The sequence below is a fragment of the Panthera onca genome, chromosome B1 (genome assembly GCF_046562875.1).
Source record: "Panthera onca isolate mPanOnc1 chromosome B1, mPanOnc1 haplotype 2, whole genome shotgun sequence".
Lineage (NCBI taxonomy): Eukaryota > Metazoa > Chordata > Mammalia > Carnivora > Felidae > Panthera > Panthera onca.
The window spans coordinates 130,372,178-130,396,304 of record NC_138342.1 but is presented as its reverse complement, the minus strand read 5'-3'; the positions used below and the strand labels follow the sequence as shown (position 1 = coordinate 130,396,304).

The window sequence follows — 24,127 nt, the reverse complement described above, 5'->3', positions numbered from 1 at the left end:
AAATTAGGGCATTATGAATAAGGAACAGATTTGGAAAAGGACCAAATAAAATTTATAAAAATAAAATAGTATACATAATATTCCTTTGAAAAATATAGACAATGTCCACAAAAAGATTTAAATAGAGACTGGAGAACCAATTACTAAGAGTGTTATTGAAGGGATTCCTATTGAAGGGTATCTTACTGAGAAATTCCTTCAGTGTTACTGATAGACTCCTTCAGTTTATTTTTTTCTACCTTCTGATTTTAATACAGTGTTATTAAATAGTTCAAACGATAAGGAAAAGTAAAAAACCAAGTCTAAAACCTAAATAAGGCACACAACCCCATCTCTACCCTTCTATCAAACACCTGCAGCTATTTATCTTGACCTTCATTTCCAAGTCATTAAGAGTCACATTAATACTAAACCTAAAATTACAAACACAGAATAAGACAGAAGCATCTGTTCTTGTGAAAAGATTAAAAGTTAACTTCCCAAGGGTTTTGGACTTTACTTATGCAAGGCATAAGGAAACATATACTTCAGAATAAGCACTGAAAGACTAGAGAGATGACTTTAGTTTTCATGGCCATTTGTCATGTCATTATATTAGGGCAAGGGGCCAAATACTTCTAAAAGGTATAGTTTGCACTTATTTTCAACGATGCTATAAAAAGTTTAACAGAAAATAAGGATTTCAAGTATTTAGAGGAAAAAAAAACCCCAAAGGAAATCAGAATGAATGGGAGAAAAACTGGGCTGGAAATCAAAAGTTAAAAAATGCTATCACTGATCTGCTACTTTTTAGATCTTTGTAAGTATTTATTAAAATGTACTTGGGTTACCTAACAGGGGAGTTATGAGATAGAGGAATAATGAGTGTATGTGTGTGTGTATAAAATGTATGAAAACACTGCATTCAAACAGTTCTGAAAATAAGTAAAAGGTAAAATATGAAAGAGTTCGAAGCTGGTCATAGCCTAGATAAACGGAAGACCAGGAAGTTGGTATCCAAAACACAAACAAAATCACGAAAGCAGGTATGAGCTTGTACACTGAAGAGAAAGTGAAACTGTACGTCTGCTGTTGCACTGCTCCTACTGGGAAGCAGCAGTAAGAAGGCTGAAAAGATAGGCCCAGGCCAGACTGTGGAGAGCATCTAGTATCTACCTGGTAGAACACAAGGCCCTTGTCCTCTTCTAAGGAAGCTGGAGCTGGGAGATCCTCCACCTCCCTATTCTCTAGCAGGCAGGGTTGGGCACATGACCAAGGTTCAATCAGACACTCTCTAGGCAATGAAGCAAAGTATTCAGGGGCCTTTTGGAAGCGACGTATGGTAGCGGTGGCAACATCAAGTACCAGAGGTACCCAGCCTCGAGGTCCTAATTAGATTCTTCTGAGGCATTACCTTGACTTTTGTTCCTGCTTGTTTCTAGAATCTGTTCTCCTGCCTTTCTATTAGTTCTATGAGCTATCCTATAACCTTGCACTGCATTCTTTTTCTGGGTTGACTTCTATCACATGCAATCTAAGACCTTAAATGAATTATGTACCATCTGCAAACAGACAATATAATGAAAATTTACACCTACCTCGCACTTTCATATTGTTTCACAGTCATTAATGTATCTTCAATTGTTTTATTCACCAAAGTGTTCACACTGGCAATAAAAAAATTAATGGCTCCAAGAAGAGTCTCTCCATTTTTTGCCAGTAGCTTCTGGGTATCTGCATTATAGCCAAATTCTTCCTAAAACAAAAAAGTCACCTTAACTTACCCACTAATAAGTTAGTGAATGTGACAAAAAAAATCTCAAACATATCACTAATGGGAAAATATTTGACTTAAAATACTTAGCTATAGAAGTTTTTTCTTTTATTTTTTTAATGTTTATTTATTTATGTATTTTGAGGAGGGGGGTGGGGTACACACACACAGAGAGAGAGAGAGAGAGAGAGAGAGAGAGAGAGAGAGAGAGAGAGAGAATCCCAAGCAGGCTCTGCACTGACACTGCAGACATAGGGCTTAATTACATGAACTGTGAGATCATGACCTGAGCCGAAATCAAGAGTCAGATGTTTGACTGACTGAAGCCCACCCAGGCGCCCCAGAAGTTTTTTCATTTAATGTTTAAATAAACGGAAATCTAAATCACAGCTAGCTAGCTATATAGTTACCAAAAAAGTTTAATAAACCAAAATTGCCATCAGCTCAGATGTATAGCTAAAATTAAATGATTTTGAAAGTTAAACTACTTGAAATAGAAAGAATATTTTCATTTCCATGTTTTGTTTCTACTATACTATAAGCACAGCTGTTAAAAAGAAAAATATAGCAGATTATTAATCAAAGAAAACTATAACTTTCACAACCAAATTAGGTTAACAATTGACTAAAACTTTCAGCCATAAGACAGATTGCAATTTTTGTGTTTTGACATAATCTCCTCAGTCTATAAATATTAACAATGTACGTTTCTTTGTAAACTCAGTGACTAGTTGACTCCCAAGCTCAGGTCTACGTAGGTGCACGGCTGGGGAAGGATCACTCAACACCAGTTTGAGCACATTCTCTCTGAATAAACTGAGTCTTGGCTTAGAAAATATTACATATAACTCCTTCAGATATGGCAAGTTGTAACTCTAATTTTCAAACTTGGACTGGTTTTCCAGTCCAAGTTTGATTAATTAACCTATTATGAGGACACATCTGACCAAATAAAAACTTTGGTCATATCTTCAGAGTTCTGAAGTTATGAAACACTTTTTAATTTCAGCTGAAAAAACATATAACATTAAATTAAATATTAGAAAATGCAAGTTTAATGTTAGTGCTACAGATATAATTCAATTTCTAGGTGATAAAATATTCAATACTAATAAATAGCAAGAAAGTAAGATTATCTTTATTGTGCTAAAAGCATTTTCCATTTAAGAGACATCCATATAACTGTTTACTCTGGAATCAGTCTTCAAGATTTTATAAACCTTGATTTGTAAATATTGGCAGATACAGGATTACATAAAGGGAGTATCAATTAATGTATATAAAAACGAAAATGAAAGGCAGGACAGCTGAAGCTTTTTGGCATCAAGTATTTGCAAGCTAAGTTATATACTGAAGACTATATGTTACTGGAAGTATGAGCGCCTGGGTGGCTCAGTCAGTTAAGCGTCTGACTCTCGATTTCACATCAGGTCATGATCTCGTGGTCATGAGATCAAGCATGAGCCCCACATCAGGCTGGGTGTGAAGCCTGCTTAAGATTCTATCTCTCCTCTCCATCTGCCCTTCCCCTGCTCACTCTCTTGCTCTCTCTGTCCAAAACAAACAAGCAAACAAAAATGCTACTAGAAGTAGAATAATACAAGAGAAAACAAGCTTTGTGCAGTGGCAGTATTGTAGCCAATGAGGTTTATCCGAGGAGCTATTGTTGCTAATACAAGAGAAAACATTTTTACAACTTTTAGAAAAAGTTCACATAACATACTACAAGTACTTATTGTCTTTGGCATTCATTAAGAGACACAGGGTAAAATTAAAAATTCTATAAATAAGAGCAAGAAAAATACGAAGTTAAACTGGTGTTAATACCATGGTTCATAAAAAATAAGAAAGCCTTTTCTACTCACTGTATAACAAAGTATATATGATTAAAACATACCCCTGTAACACTGTTCATATCTAAAACTTCTCAACATCCACAATTTTACATTAACACTGAAAATGCCACAAGTCCTAACTTAACCAGAGAGATCTATACAACCTAGAAGACTACTCTTTTACTAAAAACAAACAAATAAAAAACCCCAGAGTGTACTAAGATGAAACAGCAGCAGGTTGAAAAGTTGTAAAGCAGAATTTGCAATACTGTATTTACAATAACAAAACAGGCCTAAATTCAAAGCAGATAGGAAGAGTAAACTGCCACTGTTCTGTTTCACGAATATAAATCCCACCTGTAATTCTGTGAATATAAAACTTAAGGTTTTAATGTATAATTTGAAAACTAGCTAGAATTAAAGGGCTTTTTTTATAGTAAGGTACAAGAGACATAGTAATAAAAAGATATACAACTGGGACGCCAGAAAGAAATGAATATATTATGTATATGCATTATAAAGAAACACATAAATTAAGTATGCTCTTTTATAATTAAGTATGCTTTTTTGGCACTGAAAATAAGTAAAACACGATTTGATTCATAAACTTCCTTTAGTTGATAAGTTGTCTCAGTATTTCTGGTTGGGCAGGGACATTTTATACATTGTACACTGCCTTCACAATTACAAATAAACTGTACATAAAGTAATCAAAGGGTATATGCATTAAGAACAGGGCCCTGGTTCTAATCTGCTGCTGAACAGCGAAGGCCAATACAATTCCTTAATCTCAATATTTGTTTGCTTTGTACAGGGAAAGAATAAAGTTTCAAAACATTTCAATTTTTTTTCTCTTTAGCAGCTCCTACATCATTTACAACATTTACCAGATGTAAATGACCACTATTTCCCATTAAACTTATACATTAGGACCAAATAATAGAAACGGCCACTGGATCTAAAACCTCCAATTTTAGTACTATAAATTATTACCTAATTAATAACAAGTGGGTTAATTTAAACCATGCAAAGCAATAAAAAATTAGTCTCACAGGTACTAACTGATAATTGACGATATTATGGACTGTGTGAAATTCCCTAATCTTGAAGTATATGTTACTTTCTAAACTGAGAAAAAACAACTTAATGAGGTGCCATGGTAGAACACAACTGGGAGTCAGAGGCACATAAATGGTAAAAATTGAGTTTGGGAATTCAGTTTGGGATTTCCTACCCTGATTCTGCTGACTGGATTTGTCTCTTGTATGAATAACTCAAATTCTTTTTGTGTCAATTTCTTAGTAATAAAATGAAGATAATTCCCTTACAAGTTTGATAGGAAGCGTAATAAGAGAACCTTCATAAAGTTTCTGACAGATGACAGGCATTCAATAAAGTTCCATCTCCTGTCCCCCTCAGATCTGTTTTCTCTACTGCTGGATACTGGTTGTTTCTCCAGAAAATGAAAGAACTGAACTGATCTTTAAAATCTTCCTTCCCAAATGCCACAATCCCCAAACAGCCATAACCATCATACTTTCTTCAGTGCCACTACGTGCCATGCCTGTGCTAAGTATTGTCAATGAATCTCCTGTCCTAAGGCAGAAGGAAGTGAACACCAGCTCTTCGTTACTGAACTCTATAAACTTTTTTTCAAGAACAATCCATTGACAAAGAAGAGAGTTATTTTGCTGGCTTGCATAATTGATCCCGATTACCGAAAGAAAGGAAACTGGACTGATAAGGAAGAGGTTGCCTGGAATATAGGCAACCTCTTAGGGCATCTCTTAGCACTACCAGGCCCTGTGACTAATGTCAATGGAAACTACAACAACCCATTTCAGTCAGGACTACCAATGACCTGGACCCTTCAGGAATGAAGGTTTGGGTCATCCCACCAGGCAAAGAACCATGAAAGGCTGAGGTGCTAGAGCCAATGTAATATGGAATGGGTAGTGGAAGAAGCTAAGACCTTGTAACAATTTCTACAACTGAGGACTATAACTGTTCTATTTTGTTACTAATATGTGTGTGTGTATATAAAGCAAATAACTTTGTTTTCTTCCCTCTCTTATCCCCTTAGCATACAACATAAGATATATTATTAATTTTACATCGTAGAACTTAACTTACAGGATATCAAGGAAAAAAGTGAATGTCACTCAAGAACTCTGCATCCTCTTCTGGGGAATAGGTTACTGAGTCTTTGAGAGTATGCAGGATAGTCATATCACGTTAGGTGAAAGTAAGACTTTGTTACTGTCTTTATTTGGAGATTAAGTATGGCTTAATGATGATGGTTAATTTTATGTGTCAACTTGATTAAAGTGTCCAGTTATTTGGTCAAATACCAGTCTAGATGCTGCTATGAAGATACAGATTTTGGGGGTGCCTGGCTGGCTCAGCTGGAACAGTGTACAGCTCTGATCTTGGGATTGTGAGTTCAAGCCCCATGTTGGGTGTAGAGATTACTTAAAGGTAAAATCCTAGAATAACAAGATACAGATTTTGTTGATGTGATTAACATTTACAATAATAAACATTCCAGATATGATTTAAAGTTGACTTTCAAGAGATTATTCTCCATAATATGAATGGACTTCATTTAATCAGCTCTTCCAAGCAAAAAGGTTGAGGCTTCCTGGAGGAGAATTCTGCCTTAAGATTGTGACATTAGAAATCTGGCCTGAGTTTCTATACTACTGACCTACCTTTAGGATTTCAGACTTGCCAAGTCCCACAACTGGGTGAGCCAATGCCTTAAAATAAATGTGTGTGTGCTGGTGTGTGTGTGTGTACAGTGTGTGTTATGTACACATCTCCTATTGGTTTTCTCTGGAAAATCCTGATACAAAAATATCCACCCTGTAAATACTGACTCCAAATTTCATAGTCTCTAATAGGTTCTAGTTTACCATTATTTTTATATTTACAAACACGAGTTAGAATGTTCAATCCAATAAATTTTCTATTTCTTACATTATTTCCTTCAAATCACTTCTGCATACACATTTGACTTTAGCCATTTGTTCACTAAGAAATCATATCAAGTATGTTTTGGAGTATAAGCATCATAAAAGAAGAATATAGTATGTCTTTTTAGCAAAATAGGATAGTCCAAATTCTTGTTTAAAAATGCTGCATGATGGTGTCATGCCTATTAAACTACTAACTAGATAAAACTACCTGTGATGATTAATTTTACATGTCAACTTGGCTGGGCTATGATGTCCAGATGTTTGGTCAAATATTATTCTGGATGTTTCAGTGAAGGTGTTTTTTGAATGAGAGTAATATTTAAATTGGTGGAGTGCAAAAGCAGTAAAGCAGACTGTCCTCTGCAATGTGGGTGGGTCTCATCCAATCACCTGACCTCCCTAGAAGAAAAAGGAATTCTGCTAACAGACTGCCTTCGGACTCAAACTGCAACTCACATTCCTTGAGTCTCCAGTCGGCCAGCCTACCCTACAGGTTTTAGATGTACCAACGCTCCATAGTGCTGTGAACCAATCTCTTAAAATACATCTTTCTACATATCTACATATCCTATTGGTTCTGTTTGTGTAGAGAACTGGACTAATATAGTACCACATTTCCTTTTTGTCCTTAAAAACTCATTGGCTCTTGAATTTAAGAAAACTCATCTAGTATCTCATCATCAGAAGACTCATAAACTCAGATTTCACTTGTATTATCTATTTTGTCATCACCGTTGAGTATCTTTGCTGCTGTCTCTTTGCAGTCATCTTCTGATTTGTCTAGTAATTGTGAAATATCTTCCTCTGGTAGTATCTTCTCTTTGCCATTATGGGAAAAAAAGGAAAAATTCTACATTTTCAACTATGTTGCATAAACATTAAAAAAAAAACTACAGAAACAGTTTCTTCAGATTTCATTTTGGAAACACAAAGAATACTTATCTATTTCACTTTTTCTAGGAAATGCTATCATTCTTTTATTTTCTTATCATCTTGGTAATTTTTAACATGGTTGGAAATAACTGATGAGTAATGATGAAATAATTCCTAAGATGATGAAATAGCAAAATGTTTTAAGTAGCAAAATATGATCATTAAGATCCCATTCTGTGTCTTTGATTTCCAATGGACCCGTATGGTAGTTGTAAGATAAAAAGTTGTATTCTGTTAAAAAAAAAAAAAAAGGAATAAGTACATTTTCTCACTGGACTAAAACTCATAAAATATCAATCCTTGCAAAGGGTTAGAAATGTTCAAATAAGAAATTCAAAAATTAGAGGCACCTCAGTGGCTTAACTGAGTTAAGCATCCGATTCTTGATCTCAGCTCAGGTCTTGATCTCAGGGTCAAGTTCAGGCCCCTCACTGGGCTCTGCACTGGGCATGAAGCCTACTTTAAAAAAAAACCAAGAAACTCAGGGCGCCTGGGTGGCTCAGTCAGTTGAGTGTTCAACTTTGGCTCAGGTCATCATCTTGCAGTTCCTGAGTTCGAGTCCCGCGTCAGGCTCTGTGTTGACAGCTCGGAGCCTGGAGCCTGCTTCTGATTCTGTGTCTCCCTCTCTCTCTCTGCCCCTCTCCTGCTCACGCTGTCTCTGTCTCTCAAAGATGAATAAACGTTAAAAAAAAAAAAAACTCAAAAACTCAAACTGGGTCCAATGGACATAAATACGGAGGATTAACCTCTCAGTTCTATAAAAACAACAACAAAAGGATCTGACATCTAGAAAAGATATCAAAGGTACCTCCTACTAGCTAAGACAGAGCATTAAATGAGCTAATACATAGATAAACCACTTAGAACAGTATTCGGCACATAGTAAACTCCTAATCCGTGTTAACTACTATAATTAACAGGGTCTACTGAATGTAGCATTACTGAGAACACTGAGAACACTGTTGCAGCACTTCTGCAGATCCTATACCCTGGCTACCTCCTTCCACACTGTGGGGGTTTTTCTCTAGATCACAGACCCTCTAAATATTCTACTTACAAGGGACAGCCAAAAGGCCACTGAGAAACATAGACAGGCCTGGTAGCTCCTTCCTGTGCACATGCAGAGGTGAGCTCCACCCAGAGGTGCCCCCTCCTGGCCTCACTGTCTGTACATGGCCTTGGCTACTAAACAAAACAAATACGTGTGTGTCCGTATGTATAAAATACAAATAAATTCTATATATAAAATACAATTTTAAGCTCTACCTCTTATTTGTTTTGTGATCTTATAAAAATTACCTAACTTCTCTTGGCTTCAGTTTCCTCATCTATAAAATGGGGATAACATTTCTTGCAGTCTTGCTACATAAATTATATGATATAATGGCTATAAAGCACCCGGATCATTACAGTGAAATTGTGGACACCCAATAATTGCAGCTGTTATGATTAATCAGCTTCCCAAATATTCGATTAGCTCTTTTTGTCTATCTAATGACTCAGAATTGAATCTCAGTATTCTTTGCTATTATGATATATATTGCCATGTCTAGCCAAACTTTCTTTTCCAAGACTGTAGATATTATCAAATGCCTTAATGCTCTAAATTATCTAACTCTTCAAGTTAGATGTCTGTAGGAAAGGGATTTTGCACCTTTTGGCTCCAGGTGAGGAAAAAAAAAAGACATCAAAGAAAACACTTCATATATCTTAAGAAATTCTTAGGAATTCTCTGCTGAATGCTTATAGGGATATATACAGAAAAATGATTTCATAATTATTCTAAAATTCTTAATCTCTAAAATTCACAATTCCTATTAATGAGTCAGTAAAAGTATATTATGAATCCAGTCAAGCACGTTACTATTTGTTCAAGATACTTGGACAACTGGTAAGAGATTTTCAATAGGTACCTGAATTTACTTTTTATCCATGCTCACATACACAGAGCTATGATTCTTTCTAGATTCAAGCAGGTTGAGTATTTTCCTTTTCCTTTCCTCTAACCAAGTTCCCTTCCCCTGAAACCTCCAGCTGACATCTCCGGTCACTTGGGCCTTATTAAAAATCATATAAAGTATCTTGAAAGAACACCTCAAGATTCCAGTTTTATTAAGAGTTAAGCAAATCAGAAACATAACAAATTATATCTTGGAATACTATTGCCGTTCTCCTCCTCCACACTCTCCAATAGTTATTTAAAATAATCTTACATGGAGTTCTAGGGACTTCAAACTCAGGTCAGCAAATGCATCTCCAAGTTGCCTTTGGGTATGCACCATCTGGAAAAGCTGGGTCGACAGTGTCTGAGCCAGTCTTAAAATGTTTTCATATTTTTTCTTGTTATCTCTTAATATATCAATCTGAGCTTCAAGTTCAAGGTCCACAGTTCTTGATCCACGGCCTAGCTTCTCAGAGATAATTTGTCGAGTACACTAAAAGTGGAAAGATGCACTTTGTTTAGGAAGAAAAAAAAAAAGAACAAAAGAGAAAAGAGTAATATAGGATCCAAAGTACTAATGCTAGAGCATTTGGCATGTAGCATTTTTGGCTTCAAACAAGCTACCCTTAAAAAAACTGAAAACTATCAGTCCACTTAGAAGTTCACTCAGACTCAAATAAACTTACCAGTAATATCTACTATTACTAATCAGAGCAAGTTTTTTTTTTTAATGTTTTTTAAATTTATTTTTGAGAGACAGAGCACGAGCAGGGAAGGGGAGAGAAAGAGAGGGAGACACAGAAGCCGAAGCAGGCTCCAGGCTCCGAGCTGTCAGCACAGAGCCCGACACGGAGCCCAAACCCACAAACTGTGAGATCATTATGACCCGAGCCGAAGTCGGACGCTTAACCAACTGAGCCATCCAGGCGTCCCACTAATCAGAAGAAGTTTTAAGACTAAGAGAGCTAATTTATATACTGCTAGATAAGCTCTCTCACATAATCCTATTTCGGGCTTAGTGTACTTGGGTAGATTATTTACAACAACTGAGATCCTTGGCAGTGACTTAAGAATATTACTGGGTTGTTAATAGAGGAATAATAAACATACCAAAATTCTACTCTCCTGTTTGTTTCAAATGCTTTTCTTCCTTCAATCTTCCTCTTAAACTAGCTGTGTGTATGTGTGTGAATAGGAGGAATGAAGGGAAAACAGGAAGGAGAAAGAATAAAGAGGTGGAGGTGGGAAAGAATGAGGAGAGAGAAAGGGGTAGAAAGAGAGAGAAACAGGGGTTGGGGAAGGGAAGGAGGAAGAGAAAGAGGTAGAGATTAGACATTCCTGGATTCTTTTACTTTATTCAGAAAGAATAGTATTAAATTATGATATTATTGTGTCCTAACCCAGAAATAATAATACAGGAAATTTTTGTTAGCAATAAAAAAATTATAAACAACTTCACTACTCAATAATATAAGAGTAACCGTATAGGGCACTAATAAGCTTTTCATCATTTAAAGTTAACAAAAATATTCTAAAAAAGTAATAAATAAATATTGTCATTTTTAAACTTTACAAATTTGCTCTTTTATCACATCTTTCAAAGTTTTGGTTATAGAACTAATATCTACTCCAAAAATTAACATAATGAATGAAATAAAAGTTGAATTTTCTCTTCCTTGAATCCCCCTAAATAACAGAAAACTGCTATTTACATAGTCTAAACTCTTCTGTAAACCTCTATACTCACATATGTGATATTTGTCAAGTAAACATGAGACCAGGCTACGCTATACATAATATCCTCAATATTTTTCCTATGAACAAGTATCTTGAGACTTTTCCTTGTCAATACATATAAATCTATATTTATCCTACTAATGTCAGTATATTATGTACTACTCATACTTTTCTATTTAAAATTGAAATGAATTCCCTGACATATTCTCTGTTCTCATCAACTGAGGATCTTTTTTTTTTTTTTTAAGTTTATTCATTTATTTTGAGAGAGAGAGCACGAGCAGAGGAGGGGCAGAGACAGAGAGAGAAAGAGAGAGAGAGAGAGAGAGAGAGAGGGAGAGAGAGGATCCGAAGCAGGCTCTGCTGTCAGTGCAGAGGCCAATGTGAGACTTGATCTCACAAACCATGAAATCATGACCTAGGCCAAAATCAAGAGTTGGATGCTTAACCAACGGAGCCACCCTCACACCCCAATTAAGGATCTTTGTGAATAAACCTTTAAAAATAAAGGAGTTCTTTTTTTTTTTTTTAAGGTAGAGAAATTAACTATACGGAAAGTGATAGGAAAGGTGAGAGGTCGAACCCACAGAAGAGAGATAAAACTATTTCTAAGGAAAACATACAAACACACACTCAGGAGATTAAAATCATATCCAGAGAAAAGCTTAACTGCAGACTTGTCATTTTTATGAGGGAAACATCAGCAAGAAATACTACCTGAAATGGTAACGAAATAAAGGAGATATACCATTGCATTCACCCACACAAAACAGATTTATTTCCCTGTGCAATATCATCACACACATTTACTCCATTTGAAAGCCAAAGCATGTGGTGCCTTCCACAGCAACCCAGATAAAACAGTCTGTTCAAAGTCAAGAAGCCAGAATTCATTGAAGAAGCTTGGTAGACTGGACAAAATGAAAGAAATGTCTACTGTTGTCTGAGTGGCCATTTTTCCTCAGAAATAACAGCTATAAGCAGACAGCAGGGTCAAAGGTTTAATGAGGGAATGTTTTTTGTTTCCAGGAAGCCAGGGCAGTAAGAAGCATAAGGTGACAGTGATTATGAAGCATGTTAAATCTTGACACTGGAAACAAGTGTTGAAATGGAACTTTCCAACCTTGTATTCTAATATGGATAACGTACAACCTTAAGGACAATCTAAGTAACCTGGAAGTGAGAGTACTTCAGATAGCCTACATTCCTGAAAATGCAGATGAATTACAATGAGCTGGCAGTCCCATTCAGTTTTCCATACTTATAAATTAAGAATCCATTAAGATAATGAGACAAAAGGAGCAAGATTAAAGGGACAGAAAGAAGCAAAAGTAAATTACTGCTCTATGTAGATCTCCTACTTGGGGGAGGGTGAATATAATAAAGTGATAAACAGTATACAAAATACTGTGAATCATTGTCATACAGGTCATGAATTTACAAGATAGTCACTGTGTACTCTGAGTATTTAAATAGCACCAAGAGCTTTTTCTGTAAAACCAAAAAGTGAATAAAAACACTTAAATACTATCAAAAGAATAATTTCATGGTATAAGCTGACAGACACTAAAAGAGTTATTAATGGTGAAGGATAGGGAAGTAGGGACCATAAAAGAAAATACTAGAAATTGAACAGGGGAAATAGGTTAACCAGTAAATGAATAAGGCAATATGACAAGAAAAACAGGAATGAAAGTTTAAAAGATACTGGCTTAAAGGCAACAAAGATTAATTTGAGGTGTGAATACTGATGGCAAATTCTTAAACATTTAAAAAAAGTATTTATTAATGTTTGTGAAACATGCCAAACAGCTCTGAATGCTGAAACCGAGATTATTCTTAAATAAATAAAAATAATAATAAAATGGACTTCTAAAAGTACTCTATTCTTTTCTTTTTTAAGATTTTTTAATTTTTAAGTAAAAAATCTCTACACCCAACATAGGGCTCAAACTTACAACCCTGAGATTAAGAACTGCATGCTGGCTCATCCACTGACTGAGCCAGGCAGGTGCCCCTAGTCTATTCTTTAAAAAAAAATTTTTTTTACCTTTATTTTATCTTGGGGGGCATCTGGCTCTTTTGGTAGAATGTGCAACTCTTGATCTCAGGGCTGTGAGTTTGAGCCCCACATTAGGTGTAGAGATTAGTTAAAAATAAAATCTTTAAAAAAATAATAGTAAGTTAAAATTTATTTTTTAATTCTTTTTTTTTTTTAAGTTTATTTCTTTATTTGGCAGGGGGAGGGGCAGAGAGAGACTCCCAAGCAGGCTCCATGCTGTCAGCCCGATGTAGGGCTTGATCCCATAAACTGTGAGATCATGACCTGCGCCAAAATCAAGAGTCAGACTTTTAACCAACAGAGTCACCCAGGCGCCCCTAAAGTAAGATTTATTTTATTTTAATTCTAATACAGTTAACATATGGTGTTACGTTAGTTTCAGGTGTACAATACAGTGATTCAACACTTCCATATTACTCAGTGCTCATCAAGATAAGTGTACTCTTAATCCCCTTCACCTATTTCACCCATCCCCAGAAATATGGAATGCTTCACAAATTTGTGTGTCATCCTTGCACAGGGGCCATGCTAATCTTCTCCGCATCGTTCCAATTTTTTAGTATGTGTGCTGCTGAAGCAAGCACTAAAAATACTCTATTCTCTACTAGGAAAATACAAAAACAAAAGGAATAAACCAGAGTTCACTATTCACTACTATTCCTGCAGATGAGAATAAGTAAGAACATAAATAAACTTTGGATTCAAATTTTATGAATAAAATCAGGTAGATTAAAATAATACTTAAGAATACTTATATTCAGGGCCTAAACTTACATTTGTTCCCATTATAGATTTGGTTTAAACCACCAGCCTGGTCTTAGAGCCCAAATTAACAACCAATAAAGGAAGTGCTAAATATTCTTGTTGACGGAAAGCCTTTTGGTGATTAATGTATCACAAATAGCTCAAGCCCCAAATCCACTTAGTACCTTCAAATCTTAACAGGGCCAAGACAGTAGAATTTAAAGAAGAGTTAAGTGGATGAAAGCTCTAGCTGCTCAACTTAGAGCACTGGCCATAACACTCTATTTGTGAACTGTTTGTGGCTGTAGTGGTTTGCAAATCAGGAATAGTCTGTATTTTTATACAGAGCACACGTCTCTTATGCGTCTTCTCAAGAGTAACACAGAAGTGAATTTATTCTTTCAGTTAATACTTTTAAAATATGGTCTGAAATCTTTCACAGAGGCACCTGGGTGGCTCAGTTGGTTGAGCGTCCAACTTTTGATTTCAGCTCAGGTCATGATGCCCGGGTCGTGGGATCGAGCCCTGTGTCAGGCTCTGTGCTGAGCATGGAGCCTGCTTGGGACTCTCTCTCTCCCTTTGCCCCTCTCTGCTCATGCTCTCTTTCTCTAAAAATAAAAAAATACAAAACTAAAATCTTCTTTGTCATTAAGTAGATTCTGCCTCCTTAAAATTGTTTGACTTTATCCCCTTTTCTCCGTTCCAGTCTTCACAGCCATAGTCCATGTCTTAATTACTCTCCCACATTACTGTAACAGCTTCTTTTTTAAAATTAAAGTTTATTTAGGGGTGCCTGGGTGGCTCAGTCGGTTAAGCGTCTGACTTTGGCTCAGGTCATGAGGTCACAGTTCGTGAGTTCGAGCCCTGCATTGGGCTCTGTGATATCAGTGCTGAGCCCACTTTGGATCCTCAGTCTCCCTCTCTCTGCCCCTCCCCTGGCTCACATTCTCTCTCAAAAATCAACAAACACTAAAAAAAAAATTAAAGTTTATCTGTTTTGAGGGGGGAAGGGCACAGAGAGAGAGAGAGAGAGAGAGAGAGAGAGAGTACCAAGCAGGCTTTGCTCTGTCAGCGCAAAGCCTGACGTGGGGCTCGAACTCACAAACTGTGAGATCATGACCAGAGCTGACACCAAGAGCGGACACATAACTGACTGAGCCACCCAGGCGCCCCTACTCTAATAGCTTCTTGACAAAATCTCTTACACTGCATATTCTACTCTGCTTGATGTGTAATATGGTTCACTCTTGCTTAAAATTGCTCAGTTGATCCCCACTGTCTTTAGAATGGCATAAATCAGACCCATCTGCCTTCCCAAGTTTATCTCCTACTGCTCTTCTCTCCCACTCAAAGATCCAGTGATACCAGTTATCCAGAGATTTCCCAAACCATGCTTTCTCACGTGTCTACAACTTTGTTCATGAGGCTATATTTGCCTGCTGCTTGGAATTCCTCTTTTTGCTCCCTTTCATTTAACTTATTCATCTTTCATACCAGACTGGGTTTCATTTATTTATTAAACTTATTTATTCAGCCATTCCTTTGTTCATTTATTCATGAAATTTGCCTCTAAATAGGAACATTCTATATTCACACATTTTGAAACCTAAAGAATACAGGCCTTAGCAGTGCCTGGCTGGCTCAGTTGGTAGAGAATGGAACTCTTCATCTTGGTATCATGAGCTCAAGCCCCACGTTGGCTGTAGAGATTACTTAAAAAAATTAAATTAAAACACTACAAGCTTAAAAAAAAATACAGGTCCTATTTCTGAACAAAGTTCTAGTAGTTACAAATTACGAAATTTAAGATTTTTGTTCATTTGAGCCTTCCTCTCTTGCGTCCTTTAGTTCACGTTTCCCTTGCCCTTTATCTTGTTTTCCTATATGTTTATTATCTGTCCCCCTTGTTTTGTCTTTTACTTCTACACTAATCTGAGTTGAATCATTAAGACTCCATATTTACCTCTTATATTGACATACCACATTCAGCCTTTTTATAAAAGTTTATGTTAATGAAACTGACCAGCCTTTAAAATGTTGCACACATAGCATAATACTAAATAAAGGAGTTTTTAACTGAAAACTGAAAACACTGAAAAGTTTTTCAGTTTTAACTGCATTTTTTTTCATCAAAGCTTAATCAGGAGGGGTACCTGGGTGACTCAGTCAGTTAAGCACCTGACTTTTGGTTTTGGCTCAGGTCATGATCTCACGGTTTGTGGGTTTGACTCCTAGGTTGGGCTCTGTACTGACAGTGCAGAGTCTGGTTGGGATTCTCTCTCTGCCTCTCTTTCTGCCTCTCCCCTGCTCCAGTACATGCATGCTCTCTCTTTCTCAAAATACATAAAAAACATTAAAAAAAAAAAAAAAGCTTAATTGGGATATTGTAGTGTCAATCAGAAGAGAGGGGTGCCTGGTTGGCTTAGTAAGTAGAGCATGAGACTCTTGATCTTGGGGTCCTGAGTTCAAGCCCCATGTCAGGCCTACAGCTTACTTTTTAAAAAAATTGGAAAAAAAAAAATTGGGGAACCTGAGTGGCTTAGTCAGTAAAGCGTCCGACTTCGGCTCAGGTCATAATCTCATGGTCTGTTGAGTTTGAGCCCCGCACTGTTCTCTGTGCTGACAGCTCAGAGCCTGGAGCCTGTTTCGGGTTCTGTGTCTCCCTCTCTGCTCTTCCCCCACTTGTGCTCTCTCTCTCTCAAAAATAAATAGAAGAGAAAAAGAAAGTTCTAACTTATACAATTATTCTTTTCATTTAAAAATTTTTGTAAGTGTATTTAAACTTAAATAAACTGTCAGCGCAAAGCCCAATACAGAGTTCAATCTCTTGAACCGTGGGATCGTGACCTGAGCAGAAATCAAGAGTGGGACGTTCAACCGACTGAGCCACCCAGGTGCCCCGAAGTCATGTGAGTTTAATGGAATTTATAGCCCAGTGTGTCTGGGCTGGCATATGCCTCTCTACTAAAAGAACCTCAAAGTGTAATGACCACATTGGGTGTCTTTGACTCTGTTCTTGTGGCTTTTTTACCTTTTCATTCCAAATTGTGAGCTATACTGGGCATGCACTGTCATTTCAATAATCCTTCAAGGATAAGATTTTGATTTGGTTGATTTAGGACTGTGCTTGCCATCCATTTTACTTTTGAGTAACTTGATTCTAGCCATGACTTTGATCTTCTCTTTCTTGGACTTCAGTTCCTGCATGATTTCTGCCTTTAATTTCTGTCTATTTCTTTTCTCTAACAAACACTAAATAATTTTTAGAAAGATTCATGAGCATGTTTCAGGGTACTTTTATCATCTTAAGAGAACCTGTACTTTTGTAGATGATTTCAGATCATATTTTAAAAGTATTAACCACGAAGGGCACCTGGGTGGTGCAGTCGGTTGAGTGTCCAGCTTCGGTTCAGGTCATGGTCTCGCAGTTCGTGAGTTTGAGCCCCGCTTCAGGCTCTGTGCTAATAGCGCAGAGCCTGGCACCTGCTTGGGATTCTGTCTCCCTCTTTCTCTGCCCCTCTCCCTTGTATGCACGCTCTCTCTCTTTCTCAAAAATAAACAAAACATTTTTAAAAATGTAAAAAAAAGTATTAACTGAAAGAATAAACTCACTTCTGTGTTACTCTTGAGAAGACACATAAGAGACATGTGCTCTGTATAAAAATATAACAGACAATCCTTGATTTGCAAACCACTATACCCACAAACAATTCACAAACATAGGGTTTTATGGCCACTGCTCTAACTTGAACAGCTAGGGCTTTCATTCACTTAACTGTTCTTTAAATTCTACTGTCTTGTCCCTGTTAAGATTCAAAGGTACTAAAGTGGATTTGGGGTTTGAGCTCTTTGTAATACATCAAAAATTCTATAGATTAAATAATCTGCTTATTGTTTCACAGAGGTCATAAGAAAAAGAGTCACGAATTACTCTGAAGCAATGCAACTAACAACATCAATAAACTTTTGAAGTCCAACTCACTTGCAAACTGATGCTACATGTACAGTTAATGCTCAGTCATTATAATAAGATCAGTGAATTCCAACTCTGGATAATGAATGTATCTCTTTTGCAATTCAGTTCCATAAAGTATCAAAAAGAGGAGGTAGGGACAGACATATCTACAGCAGTTCTACAGCTAAATGTGTTCTAAGGCAATATATTTCTTCTTCAATTATGTATCAATTAATAAGCATTTTGGTAACTTTACTCTTTTGCTACTATTTAAACTACAACTATGCAAACAAAGATTAATGAAACAAAATGCTTCATCTTCTAACTGTATTTTTATGTTTAGATGGCATCATTCTCTCCTATATATTCATACATTTGCAAAACACTAATTTGAATAACATACAAATGAAAATTCTTAGAGCCAGTTAGGGTGGAAACATTAACAAACAAACAAACAAACAAACAAACAAACAAACCTTGTAGGTGTTCAGACTCCATTTTCTAACAAGCTCTAACTTTTCCATTGCAGGATTTTTTATTTCATCTGCTAGAATAACTGGTCCACCTTTGGTCTGTGTTCTCTGGCCACCTGCATGATCATAACAAAAGACAAAACACAAACCAGATAAAGACAAGTAAGTAAAAAACCAAACCACTGATGCTTATTCAAGTTAAACTAGTTATGCATTTAAAAATAAAAAGGTTTTGACAAAGTGAAGAACTCAAATTTCCTGGAATCATTGAGAATAATTTCCAAACACTTAAAAAACATTTCTGTCCATTAAATGCAAATGTTATGTGGCTTGCCTGTCTTAAAAAAAAAAAAAAAAAAATGTTGTAACCAAACTTCTTTTCTAAGTAAGCTCTTTACTTCTAGAAAACAAAATTTTGACAATTACTCTTATAGCCTCATGACCCTAAAAAAACTGTGCCAGTAAAAATCTGGAAGGCTATGAACTCTTCACAGTGATCTCCTTTCATCATACTATGAAGAACAGAGCAACAACAGAATGTTACTATAATTTTGGAGGATTTAAAAATATAATCCAAATTTCAAATAGTCATTAAAAATATCTTACCACCAGTATGAAAGGCTAGGCTAAAACAAGGTCTACATTGTACCTCCTTTTTTTCTCAAGAGACCACCCACCCTCCTGCAAAAAGCCATAATTAATACAGTATAAAGCCCTGACAATGTATTGCTACAACAGCTAAGAAATTATGACATAAAAGCAACTCTGCACCTAAATAGTTCCTATAATAAAATGTTTTTCATAGAAAAAAAAAAGTTAAATGCTTAAGATACTAATGACTTAGAATAAAAATTTTCATAATTTAAAGAGAACAATGAAATAAGGAAAAGAGAAAAAGTTCTTAAAAATGGTTTTAAACTCAGAGTCAGCAAAAATTTCTTTTCTGACTTACTCTTATAGTCAGACCAGCCTTTGCCACAACTTTACCACAACCTCAGATCAAGAACGGTATGCAAAATCAAATACATGCAAGATGTACAAAATCCTCATGGAAATAAAATACAGAATGTTAAAGTTTCATATGTTAAAAGAAATATGTACTTCAACTTTTTCCTGTTTGTACAATTGAGCATATTAAAGTATAGAACAAATTCAATGCAAAGAAATGCATTTTCCCCAAGTGTTTTTCACTGGCCATAACTGGTAAATTACATATTCTTTTGTTGCAATCTGCAAGCTATTTGTAAGCTGTGGTTGAAAATAGGAAGACACAACATTTTCCACTTGACCCATTCCAAATAATGAACAACCCAATTGTTGAAGGCTCCTTTTTTGTTGAACTGACAACAGAGTAGAGCTGCAAAGCGGAGAGGATCAAATAAGTGAATCTACATTTTATAGAGCAAAGAAAACATGATTTAAAATGAATCAAATTTTACCATGTTTTTAAATCAAAGGGAATTAAATTTCAGGTTTAAGATAGTTAATAACTTTGAAAAGCCAGAAAGATAGGGATGGCTAGAAAAGATTATTTACATTATTGTTAAAAAAAGAAAAAAAAAAAAAAAAAGCAGCCACCACAAAAGCCAGAATTACACACACCTAAGAATATAAAGCAAGGGATTATGAAACTGAGTGAATTAGTTTAGTTTCAGAAGGAGCAAGAAGGGCTTTATCCAATCAGTGAGTGCAGAGAATACCTGCAGGAACAACTAAATCACTTCCTTGTTGAGCCAGGCGACTAGCTGCCACCCTGCTAGGAGACATAACAGATGGCAATGGTGGTGCCGGGGAACCTGAAAAGGGTAGACATTTAACTGTGAAAACTCTTTTCCTCCTCCACATGTTGTACACTCTGAATATAGGTTTAATGACATTTCCGTTAAAATACTCAAAAACGAGGATTAAAAATTGGAATTAATATAGTTTGCTTTCTTGCAAGAATGGACTAACAATAAATGGGTGCTACCAGGCTGAGTTCTTGTAGAAACTTTTCATGCCAACTGTTGAAACCAAACAATACACAGAGCTATAGGAAGAAACTTGGCAAGACCTCGCAAAATCAGGACTTTACCTGGGTTCTGCTATTTCCAAATCACTTAACAGAATGTGGTTAAAGTTCCACAGTTGAACGATTTAAAGCTTAAGGAAATATTTTGTACATCGTTACTCCTACATTCGAAGGAAAGCTCTTCAAGTAAAAATCCAAAGGTATGTAAAAATGTATCAAAATTATAACTAAAATTCACAAAAATGTGAATGAATCACAGCCTTCACAGGAATTATAGCCTAAAATTTTACATCATAAATCCAATAGCACATAGTGTAGATCACTGCTATTCATACTATGGATGCAAGGGAACTATATCAATTATTTCACCTGAAAGGTCATTGAAAATGCAAAAACTCAGGTCCCGCCCTAGACCTACTGAACTAGAATCTGCATTTTCATAAGATCCTTACGTGATTTGTATGCATTCTGATGCTTGAGAAGTGCTGATATAAAGTGCTATTCTAGCTAATCATAAGAATGGAGCTTTTAAAGCATAGCTGTGACACTCCACTGCATCTACTGGTCATCAGTGGGCATCTGTAAGGTTTTTGTTTTTTGGGGGTTTTTTTTGACAGTATTAATTTTTTCATTTAATTGTTTTTATTTATTAAACAAATAAAATTTAAATATATATTTAAGGTGCACAATGTGACGTTTTGATATATGTATACGCTGTGAAACGATTACCACACAAACCAATACACCTATCACCTCTTTTGCTTTCTCTTGTGTGGTGAGAACATTTGAGATCTATTCTATTAGCAAATTTCAAGTTTCTAGTACAGTATTATTAACTATAGTCACCATGTTGTGCATTAGGCATCTATAGTTTTTTAAAAGCCACTCAGATTATTCTCTAAGTCAACCAAGTTTGAGAACTGAAGGGAAAAAAAAAATAGTATTTTAATCAAACACAACTGAATTTTAAATTCTTAACTCTGTGTTTGAAATTCTGGCTCTATTTACCACATAGTATCAGGAATATGTTAGCAAATTAGTTAATGTCTCTGAGCCTTAGTTATCTACAAAGTGAGAAAACGGACTATCCAACATTGTTGATAATGTCCAGTATTAAACCAAGGAAAACTTATAACTTCAACTGCTTTCTTTATTTTAAAGCCTGAAGGTCGTACATCTTTAAGAGAATGATAATTGCAAGCTGAAAAATTATTAATGTCCTTCAGTATTCAGTTGAAAATATTTTAACACCCATAAGCATCTTTTATTTCAGCTATACTCTCTTCCAGTTCTCTAGAAATGAATCAAATTTATAATTAAAATTTTCTAATAGGACAGAAATTAAGATCAAATTTCTTTACTTAGAGTTAGTAATAACTGGTTATATTCCAGATATACTAAGATCTGATGGAGAAACAGTCACCACTTTTAATAATAAGAAAACCTTAAAATGAACTAGATCTAACATTAAAATCCAAACAATAGATCGAAATAGACTAGCATTACCCTTCAAAGTGAGAGATATTTATCTCTTTAAATCTGCCGAACCATAAAATTTAAAACTAGAAGGAATGACAGAAATCAACTAACTCTGACATTAAACCACAGAAGAAAACCCAGAGGGGTTAAAACAGCTTATCAGAGACTCAGATGTTCTGAATTCACACCATAAAAATCTCCATTATTAAATTCAATACAGGAAACACTGATCCATAAGTTACTTGTTGAGTTAGAAGGCATTTAAATAGGTTATCCAATCCAATCACCATTTTAAACAAAGACTATCTCTACTCTCCAAGGCACAAAGGTTTCTATCATAGAAGGAAGCGTTAAATAAAAGACAACTACTATAGTTCCATTTCTTGATGATCCCTGAACAGAGCTCCGTTGTTCTGGTTATTACTGTTTATTAACCTTGCATAAGAAATAATCCCATGACACAAAAGGAGATGTGTATAATATATGCAACAAATGATACAGAACTTTGCAAACTAAGATAGCAAAAGCTATGGTGCCCTGGTAACTGGGTACTTCAGCCTTCTCATTTTACTTTCAAGGGTAATTTTATCACTTCTCTGTATCTTCAATATTCCCTATCTTCAAATTATCATTTCTATGTAACTTCAACCCTTTAAACCACTAATTTAGATGAAGTTAGCTACTAAAATCATTCACTATCCAATAAAAAATAATTCTTAAAAAGCAAAAATCTTGCTAATGGACTAAATTTGGGGAATTAGCTCCATTTCACGTCAACAACAGAACTCTAGGAATATGAATATATGTATGTAATGATCGATACCCCATTAAAACAAAACTAGGTACCAAGTATACTTCACTCTCATGAGCTTTGATTTATTTATAATTTCCTTGTTATTAATTTTGCAATGTATTTGTTAGGTAGATTTCAATAATTGTTGTTAGGCTAAACTTAAGTATCATTTCTCCTAAATTTGCTCTAGTGATGGAAAAGTAAATGGTTAATACTTTTCTTGGAGCAACTATTCAAGTAATAAAGTCATTGTTATCATTCAAGTAATAAAGTCATTGTTATCATTCAGTCATTTTTCCAGAGAGCTAAAAAAACAGCCCCAACTCCTTTAACGTTTTTTTCATAAGATCTATTTCAGAAGCTTTAATCATGTTACTTTTTCTCATTCCAATTTATCTGTAAATACCTTAAAACAAGTACACTTAGGGGAGCGAGGGTGGCTTGGTAGGGGTTGATTAAGCGTGTGACTTCGGCTCAGGTCCTGATCTCATGGTTTGTGGGTTCGAGCCCCATGTCGGGCTCTGTGCTGACAGCTCAGAGCCTGGGGCTTGTTTCGGATTCTGTGTCCCCCCCTCTCTCTATCCTTCCTGTGCTCTGTCTCTCTCTCTCTCTCTCTCAAAAATAAACATTAACAAAACAAAACAAAAACAAAAACACAAACAAGGGACTTAAAACAACTACAACTTGAGGTGCCTGGGTGATTCAGTGGGTTAAGTGTCCAACTTAGGCTCAGGTCAGTGATCTCACAGTTCATGGGTTTGAGCCGTGCTGGGCTCTGTGCTGACAGCTCAGAGTCTGTAGCCTGCTTCAGATTCTGTGTCTCCCTCTCTCTCTGCCCCTACCCCACTAACACTGTCTCTCTCTGTCGCTCTCTCTCAAAAAAACAAAAACTACAACTTTTTTTTTTTTTAAGTTTATTTATTTATTTTGAGAGAGACAGAGCACTGGAGAGAGCAGGAGAGGGGCAGAGAGGTGGGGGAGGAAGAGAGAGAATCCCAAGCAGGCTCCACACTATCAGCACAGAGCCAGATCTTACAAACTGAACCATGAGATCATGACCCGCACTGATATTAAAAGCCAGACACTTACCGATTGAGCCACCCAGGCGCCCCAAACAACAACTTTCTTTAAAAAAAAAAAAACCCAGAAAACAAAAACTACAACTTTCTTGTAAGTGCTTAATTAATCTGCATATGGTAGAATGATTATCTTTTTAATATACACATCAACAATGTAGTTTATTTTAAAAAATGTTTTAATAAAGCCAATTCAAAGAGACATACATTATTGCCATTATCAGGAAACATATTTTTTATTCCAATCTGAAGGACTAGTATGTATCAATAAGAAAGTGAAACTGATCAGCATTTCCATGCTTACACTCAACAGTTTATAATGGTCAATTTCAATCATTGTATAATATTTCTCTACT

The 24,127-nt window shown here is 35.8% G+C and overlaps 1 protein-coding gene, 1 non-coding gene and 1 pseudogene across 9 annotated transcripts in view; 1 reads left to right on the top strand and 2 right to left on the bottom strand.

The window, feature by feature from the left end:
* ARFIP1 (ARF interacting protein 1) overlaps positions 1 to 24,127 on the bottom strand; it is a 128,310-nt gene that overhangs the window by 33,985 nt on the left and 70,198 nt on the right. For 5 of the 8 annotated variants that reach the window (XM_060653989.3, XM_078445685.2, XM_078445687.2 and 2 more), the window contains 4 exons: positions 20,113 to 20,208; positions 18,416 to 18,528; positions 9,713 to 9,934; positions 1,578 to 1,735 (listed from right to left, as the gene is read on the bottom strand). In XM_060653989.3, coding sequence (XP_060509972.1) covers positions 1,578 to 1,735; positions 9,713 to 9,934; positions 18,416 to 18,528; positions 20,113 to 20,208 — 589 coding nt within the window. The remainder of the gene's footprint in view (positions 1 to 1,577; positions 1,736 to 9,712; positions 9,935 to 18,415; positions 18,529 to 20,112; positions 20,209 to 24,127) is intronic. The other 3 variants (XM_060653993.3, XM_078445689.2, XM_078445690.2) reach the window with 2 other exon arrangements.
* Positions 3,366 to 3,469, top strand: LOC132693380 (U4 spliceosomal RNA; annotated as a pseudogene).
* On the bottom strand, positions 13,716 to 13,824 carry LOC132693399 (U6 spliceosomal RNA). Its single transcript, XR_009616785.1, has one exon. It is a non-coding gene; the product is annotated as a U6 spliceosomal RNA (small nuclear RNA).